This window comes from Entelurus aequoreus, linkage group LG10 (genome assembly GCF_033978785.1).
Source record: "Entelurus aequoreus isolate RoL-2023_Sb linkage group LG10, RoL_Eaeq_v1.1, whole genome shotgun sequence".
NCBI classification, from domain to species: Eukaryota; Metazoa; Chordata; class Actinopteri; order Syngnathiformes; family Syngnathidae; genus Entelurus; species Entelurus aequoreus.
In genome coordinates this window covers 24,463,555-24,472,074 of record NC_084740.1, presented here as the reverse complement: position 1 = coordinate 24,472,074, position 8,520 = coordinate 24,463,555, and the positions used below count along the sequence as shown (strand labels likewise).

At 39.6% G+C, this 8,520-nt stretch overlaps 1 protein-coding gene across 1 annotated transcript; it reads right to left on the bottom strand.

Moving 5' to 3' along the window:
* Positions 1–665: 665 nt before the first annotated feature.
* Positions 666–5,618, bottom strand: proca1 (protein interacting with cyclin A1). Its single transcript, XM_062060382.1, has 4 exons — positions 4,969–5,618; positions 2,863–2,995; positions 1,914–2,048; positions 666–1,830 (listed from the first exon to the last, which is right to left on the bottom strand). The coding sequence occupies exons 1-4, from the start codon at positions 5,471–5,473 to the stop codon at positions 723–725; spliced, it is 1,881 nt and encodes a 626-aa protein (XP_061916366.1). The 5' UTR covers positions 5,474–5,618; the 3' UTR covers positions 666–722.
* Positions 5,619–8,520: the final 2,902 nt, after the last annotated feature.

Genomic DNA, 8,520 nt, shown 5'->3' with positions numbered 1-8,520 from the left:
TTTAAATTAGTTTAAAAAAAAAAAACATGTTATGCAAATTTATATTATAAAATTATGCCATCGTTTGATCAAAATGCCTTCAAAGGGTTAAATTATGAGTTAGACATTACATACCGGTATGTATTATTTTTGTTTGGGGCTGAACTTGATTTTTATGCCCTATTTGGCTTTGGGGTATTGTCTAATGACACACTTGTGAAAGAATTAAGCATTGAAATGTTGAAAAAAACCCTCTTAGGAAAAATCTTAATAGAGTAGTAACACAACAAAAATTATGGCCAAAATACAGCAAAGATTTACTGTAAGGACAAAAAAAGGTTAAAAATGCTAACTTTTATTCTATTTAGTATAAATAGCTATATTTTTATTTCTATTATTTGACTTTGTATTATGATTTCTATATTTTATTTTCTGTTTTCAAGTCACTATAAATAACTTTAAATTTGAGCTTTAATCCATGTACACATTATTCAAAAAATATTGTCATCAAAGTCAGGGCAGGTTTTTTTTTAAATCATTTTCATGTCGATTTATGACAACAGTGAATTTCTGATTAATGTACAATCTGCCATTAAATTTGTCCAAAATAAAAAATGTGAAAAAAGTCAACTGAAGCGCCACACTTTTAGTTTTATTGAAGGCATGCATAATGCACATACGTTCGCATTACACAAAAATCAAAGAGAGATTTAAAGCTGTAAAAGATGATTGAGTGTGATGTTTTAATGTGGTTTGATGGTCTGAGCCGCTTTCCTCCTCTTCTTCCAGGCAAATTGCTCTCTGACTCTCGCAATGGAGCGCTGCATGGGGCTCATCAAGATTGCAAACGAGGTGGGCGCACGCAGCCTGGAGGTTTGGACTGGAGTTGGCACGGGTGTGGAGGTCAAAGGTGGGAATTCTGCGAGTGAGACGGCGGTCGGCGTCGCTTTCTTCCTTGGCTTGGTTGTGTTCCTCATCATGGCTTGAGGTGCGTGAGACCACTTTACCCGCTTAGCTTCTCCGCTCATGTGTCTTGTTGTCAGTGTGAGATTCCGCACATTTTCGGGAGTGTCCCGAAAAAGAGGGGACGCGGCTTTCATCCTTTTGTTTCTCCGTCCTTTTTCCCGTGACCTTTGCCTTGTGGGCACGCTAAAAGTTGGAGCCCCAGCTGTAAACACGTCCATCCTTGGAGAGAGCTCGGTGGTGACCGTTTGGTGGGACACAATGTCTCCTCCGTCTTTTGATCGGTTTCTTTTGACTTTAGTGGGTCGGACATGCGGGCTTTGTTGTTGTGATGTGGGGATTGTGATGGTGGTCGTACTTAGCGCAGGTTGAGGGAACTTCTCCTTCCTGCGGCCAGTCCTTGACGGCCCGTTTTTCACTGAGGGTCGACTTGTTTGTCCTGCTGGTCTGGAAGGAGACAAGGTAGTCTTCACCACTGCTTGTTCCTCCAAGACTTCATTAGAAGGCTGGTTTGGACGCTCGGCCGGTCTTTGCGCCGCCATCGGGTCGCGTTTGTCCGACTCGCTGATGAAATTACTCAACGGTGCTTCTTCAACTTTCTGCTTTCTTTTCCGACCTTTTCCCTTTTTCTTCTTCTTCTTCTTCTGCTTCTTCTTCTTCTTCTTTTCCTGAGACTCAGACTGTTTGTCAGCGCTGGAGCTTTGCGAGGTAGAGACGGTGGCGAGCACCTTGATGAAGTCCTCAGCGACGGTTACGACGTTAGTATCGGGTGTATCTTTCGTTATGGGCGGAGCCCTAGTCAGTACGTCAATGACGGCGATGCCGCCGTAGTCGTATGGGAAGGCCTCCTTCAGCACGGCGATGGGGAACTTCTCGTATCGCTTGCATCTACGGTCAATCCGACATCATGTTGGACTCAAAGCGGCTCAGCATGTGCAGGAGGAAAGCTACTTAGAGGCGAAGATACTTACAAGCCGTACCAGTGGTGCTCGGCGCACTGCTCCTCGTAGACCAGCTCAAAGCACGGCACGCCGATGACGTTGAAGAACGCCTGGCCCATCACCCTCGACGACGTGTCGTTGACTTGACGCAGGCAGCCTCTCAACCTGCAGGGCATGCTCGCGTTCAGCAACCGTGTGTGACAGGCGCGGTTTCAAAGATGAGCTGTTTGCTAGTGTAGTGCTTCACGTAGCTCGTTTTCATGCAGTGTCATGCAGATGGACGCCCAAGCAATACTGTGGATGTCTGCACTGTAACACTGCTTAGTACATCAGGTAACGCGGAACTAAGCAGGGCAATTCTAATTGGTCGATAAGTTTTATGATTTTTGTCCGATTTCTTCAACAAAAAGTCCAATATCGTGACTCGCTCAAGTAAAACTAACCCACCTTGAAATCAAACTGTATATCCTATTATATAATATAATAACATGTACATATTGAATACACATTTGTGACTTTAACAGAAATTGCATTGTACTTAAATGCAAGAAATTATTTTTGTTAATACAAATCGGATCATATCCTGCTTAAAAAAATGTAAATTAAGATCTGAATTGACTTAAAAATAAAAATGTTGTTAAAAAAAAAAGATGTATATGTATTCAATAATTATGAATACTTGTATACCTTTTAATGTGATTGTTTTTATTTTTTTTAAATTTTGTAATAGTATCCCTGTCACAGATAAACACCACTAAAAATAAAATAAATTCATATAAATAGTAACATTTTCAACCTTATTTTTTGGCTCTTGGTCAATTAGGCAGGTAAAATACATATCTGGCACATAAGTGATGATAACACTGACAAAAATATTGGAAACCCCTCTCAGTATGCTGCAGTAAAATGTTACATTATTGCAAACTACAGCATGCATGTGAAACAAGTGATGATGTTGTGTGATTGTGTGTGTACTCACGCCTCGTCACAGTCACAGTGAGAAATGGAGTACCATTTGAAATTAGTGTGTCCATATTTGGAGGCGAACGCGTGAATGACGTGGGCACAGTGGTCGTGTGTGCGGCAGCAGCTGTCGGTCTCCTTAAACCTCCCTAAAAGACCAAAGAGAAAGAAATGTTATAGAGTAAACCCTCATTTATCTCGGCTAATTGGTTCCCAACATGACCATGGTTAATTGATTTCCGCAAAGTAGGAATTCTTAAATATAAATCTGATATTTCCATAGCTAGAGCATGAAAAACCTCCAAAATACGTCTCAATGTTAAATAACACCCACATAATCACTTTTACACTTGTAAAAGCAGGACTGGACGCTGAGCCAATCAGTGGCTGCGATACTGAACAGCATGCTGTGATTAGTTTGGTGTCATCTTATATCTTTTAATATTTTTGTCCATTTATCCATTTCTATGCTTGGAAATGCTTAATTTAGGCAAAATATATGCAGAATATGCTAAAAAAAAAAAAATGCAATAGTGAAGTTACAAACTTCTATGGATGACTGTATATTTAAAATCAAATATATTTCAGACAATACATTTCAGGTTTTCCTCTTCACTCTGTGCCGTTTTTCTTGATAATTTTTTACTATTTTTATTGTTTGATTCTATTAACACCTCCAGCTTAAAATTGTTTAATACAGTCTCAAGGGGATTCATATGGCCCCTATCGGCGCGCTTTACCTGACACACGAAACGTGACAAATTTGGGGAGTGCGCTATCCACTTTAGCCGCCAGATGGTAGTAGTGTGTTGAAAACCTAAATGTATTTTGTAGCAATTCCAATTTTGACAACAACATCAGTTGCTACACAGAGTGGCGCTTTCCATCATTTTCAGCAGACTGCATTGCAAAATGATTAACCCCATAGCCCCCCTCTCACGCAAGATCCATATGACTCCCTTTTCTACTGTACACCATTTGCCATAAAAACATTGAAAAAAAATATTTAAACAACTACAAACATACCACCTTGCAAACATATTTTACTGCTCCAAAAAAAATTATACAAAATAATAAGGTTTGTTACTATTTTTGGGTTTGTTTATTTTTTATTGTTTTGGTAAAGCAGTGAATTTGAAAATTCATAGATGACATATATATTCAAGCATATGTAAAACATATGCTTTCAGAAGCAATGAAAGAAATGATAATGCATTATCAATGCAGATAATCTAAATATAAGCTTACAACACATGCTAACTTTTTTAGTGTCCCTAAACCAGCTGTGTCCAAACGGTCACTTTGGCGCATTTTGTACATTAAAGGTGTTAAACCAGGGGTGTATGCGGTATGAGTTTGCCAAGTATAAAAATGTTGTCCGAAATTTTTGAATGAAGGAAACTGCTGTTCTAAATGTGTCCACTAAATGTCGCAATAGCAATTCTTTGTATCTTTGTAGATTATGCTAATATAAAAAAAATAAACCACATGATGTTAGTGCACCAGTCGAGGAAAATGATCAAACTACATAAATAAGATCCTGTAATTTGATTTTTATATAATGTTTTTATCTTGACAGATTGAAAATTAACACCAATGAGTTGACTGATGATCATTATCACATAATTTATTCAGCAAGTATAAATAAGGACAAATAAAGGTAGAATACTATTAACCACAAAATGTAAGTGTAAAAAAAACCCATTATGATTTGTGCATTTTCAGAATGTGATTGTTCTATTTCTAAACAAAGAAAACAATCTGAAGTTGTCTTTATTTTTAAGTTATCGTGCCGTGATTTTACCAGTCCGACTCGCTTTGGAGTAGATTATTCTCCATGTGGCTCCCGATCTTATATGAGTTAGACACCCCTGTGTTAAACCCTCCTGAGAACCGACGTCCTCTGCAGTTGACATTTGTTTTTTTGCATAACAGGGTTATTAATTTTACTGAAATGTTTCAATCTGACAAGAGAAAACAAAACCATGAAATAATAAAAGTCCACTGCAGACATATTTCTAACATATTTGTATAGTTTGATAAAGGGCTATAATGTTGCAAAAAACAAAAAACAAGCATTTTGGACACCCTTGTGTTAAGCAATAAGTGAAGATGTCTTTACCCAGCTGCTCGTAATGGTCAGCCATGTTGCCAGCTCCACACCAGAGGGTCCCAGGATAGGTGAAGCCTCTCCTGGATCTCCTCAGGACCTGAGATGGACCCCTGATGTCCTCCCCTTGGAAGCGCGCACATCTCATCTTGGCCTCATCCATGTGCGTAAAAGACGCGTCAAGACTCATCGACCAGCTCTCCTGTCCCTCCGCCCCCAGCCGGCACTCGCACACAAACCTCTCCACCTCCACGCTGTCCACCGTCACGGAGCAGTCCACCATCTCCCCCCCGGCGACGCTCACCACGGAGCGGACCACCTTCCCTCCGTCCGACACCTGATAGACGAGGAACCTGTCGTCCGGCGCGATGGACATTTTGGCGCACAGCGTGCCGTTGATGATGGAGAACAGCGCCTTGCTCTGCTTCTCCGTGTCCACGCCGGGGCTCTGCAGGAGGTCTCCCCAGACCAGGTCTCTGTCCAGGTAGGACAAAAAGACGAAGAAGACCGACCACATGACCAAAGGAGGCAGCGGACGGGTGGAGGTGGGGTCAGCATTCAGCACCAAGCATACCGGAGACAGCTCCTCTGGGGGTATTTTAGGACTCTGGACCAGGTGGACCTCCCACTTTAGCGAGCAATCACAAGGAGGAGTCCTCACATGTGAACATGAAGACTAATAAACCTTCTCAGTGCACACATGACCGCAAGTTACCTCCCCCGAGCCCCACCCCCTCACCGACATGCCTGGAAAGCGGAGATTTACTTTGGGAACACTCATGGAGGATGTTCTTGCTTCATGGCTCTACTCGCCATGGCAACAGGCATGGGCTAATGGTGCCAACCAAAAAAAAAAAAAATGAATTGGTGATGACCTACATCACAAAACAAATGGGGGGGGGCAGTCTTTCATTGGATGGAATGTGGAGAGAAGAGGGTGCTGTCAATCAAGAACACTCAGTGGGTTAGTGAGCACACAACAAGACTTGAGGAACACTCAGTGGATCTTTAGGAAAGTAACTTTTTTGTTTTTTATATGCAGATATGTTCAATTATTTGCACGTTGAGGGTCAAAAATACTCTGATTGTTGCCCTCGTTGACATTTTTGAATGGGATTTATTCAAAGTAAAAATCCAAGAATTAACTCTAAATACTTAAGCTTGTGTTAATTTTCCCTACTTGTCCCAAAGTGCTTGGCACGTCTCCAAAAAGTCCAAGATTTACTTTAATAAGTGCAAACCCACACCTTGGTGTCCAATCATTTGCTCTTTTATTGTCTTTTATTGCTTGATGGACAGAAATGGACTCCTATTGCATCTTTTTTACAGAATAGGCATCTTTTTGTAGGAATCGTGGTGCTGCTTTTATTTTCCTTGCAATAAAATACCGCACAATTTTCAAAATAGCGGAAAAATAGAGCACGTCTTTAAATACAAAGTGGTTTACGGACTTAATTGATCTTGACCATGGGTCATAAATCGAAAAGTTGTTAGCAGAGTTACCCATAAGAATCAATGTAAACCTGAATAATTGGTTCTAGCCTCGACAAAAGTTTGTATTTTAGTAAAAAAAAATATATTTTTTTAAAGTACACTTTTAAGACACTATAACATGTTGGTGTGTGTGTGTGTGTGTGTGTGTGTGTGTGTGTGTGTGTGTGTGTGTGTGTGTGTGTGTGTGTGTGTGTGTGTGTGTGTGTGTGTGTGTGTGTGTGTGTATATATATATATATATATATATATATATATATATATATATATATATATATATATATATATTGTATTTTTCGTACTATAGAGTGCACCGGGTATATAAGCCGCACCCACTAAATTTGACAAGAAAATGTTTTTCCATACATTAGCCGCACCAGACTATAAACCGCAGAGATATACGTAGTGAAATTAGTTACTTACACAGAACAATTTTGTAAATGTTTATGACATACCTACCTTAATTGTTTCCCAACGGTCTCTGTAACACGGCAGTAAAACGGCTGATGAAACAAAACAGAAGTCCTTGTCATGGACCCACTAGCTGCGGAAGCTAGCTCTCCAATCAGCTTAACAGATTCAATAACTCCACGGTGACGATTTGGTGAATTTACTAAACTTGAACAATACAAAAAGAATACCATTGTAAGTTAATACTAACAAAGACACTCTTAAACGCGTTAGCATATTTGCTAATGCTAACGAGGCTAGCTCCATTACATCACGATAGCATGTACAAATATGCTTAAAAAAGTAAGAATTGTTTCAGTTATATTGTAAAACTTAGAAACGTTCCTTGGAGTGAGGAATGAAGAATCCATACGAGTAGAACGCTAGAGATGGCTAAAAGACGGAACTGAACTTCTACTTCCGGTTGAAAGCTCAGTCTAAGCAGAAGGGCTATGCAGCACCTGTAGTGAGCGAACTCGCCCAAAAGATGGCGCCAAAGCACAAATAACACTTTTTTTTTTTTTAACTATTTGCATTATGGCCGTCAGCGCAGAAAATTCCAGAAATTAGCCACACTGTTTTATAAGCCACAGGGTGCAAAGCATAGGAAAAAATTAGCAGCGTATGGTCCTTAATTTAGGATGTGTACGTGTATGTATATAAACAATCATAACATGAGGTTAATAGATCAACAATCTCTTTCTTTATCGAAACTCCTCAATAAAGGCAAGCTTAACTGTCAATGCGCGCACTCACACAAAAGTCCCTTTGGAGCTCTCAAAAACGTTAACAACCATGTTGCTACAATAAAAAAAAAAATTTTTTAAATCCTCTTTACCTTGCTGTCAGCTAATGTTTGTGGCATGCAACTGACAAGAGGAGACGAAGGCATAGAGGGGAGGGAGAAGGGAAGAGGGGCAGTGTGTTACTGCTCAAAAAGAGAATCCTCTTCTCCCGGGGTTCCCTCTCCTCTCCAAGTCTGAGTCCACAGCGATTTCCTCCTTCTTTCCAGTCTGGTTTGTCGACTTTTTTTTTTTCATTTTAAACGCACTAATGGTTATAAAAATGTGATAATAATTATGTCAGAAAAACTTGCAAGTTTGTAACTTACAATACAAATTCCAGAATGTCAATTATATATATATATTTTTTTTAGCATTTTAACATTCTACATACACTATCGTTCAAAAGTTTGGGGTCACATTGAAATGTCCTTATTTTTGAAGGAAAAGCACTGTACTTTTCAATGAAGATAACTTTAAACTAGTCTTAACTTTAAAGAAATACACTCTATACATTGCTAATGTGGTAAATGACTATTCTTGCTGCAAATGTCTGTTTTTTGGTGCAATATCTACATAGGTGTATAGAGGCCCATTTCCAGCGACTATCACTCCAGTGTTCTAATGGTACAATGTGTTTGCTCATTGGCTCAGAAGGCTAATTGATGATTAGAAAACCCTTGTGCAATCATGTTCACACATCTGAAAACAGTTTAGCTCGTTACAGAAGCTACAAAACTGACCTTCCTTTGAGCAGATTGAGTTTCTGGATCATCACATTTGTGGGGTCAATTAAACGCTCAAAATGGCCAGAAAAAGAGAACTTCCATCTGAAATTCGAC

Excerpts from the sequence above, each read along its gene's own strand:
- proca1 (XM_062060382.1), bottom strand. The coding sequence starts at position 5,473 with ATGTGGTCGGTCTTCTTCGTCTTTTTGTCCTACCTGGACAGAGACCTG. Across the intron at positions 2,996-4,968 it reads TGACCATTACGAGCAGCTGG|GGAGGTTTAAGGAGACCGAC; the intron begins GTAAAGACATCT and ends TTGGTCTTTTAG. Across the intron at positions 2,049-2,862 it reads CACTGTGACTGTGACGAGGC|GTTGAGAGGCTGCCTGCGTC; the intron begins GTGAGTACACAC and ends CATGCCCTGCAG.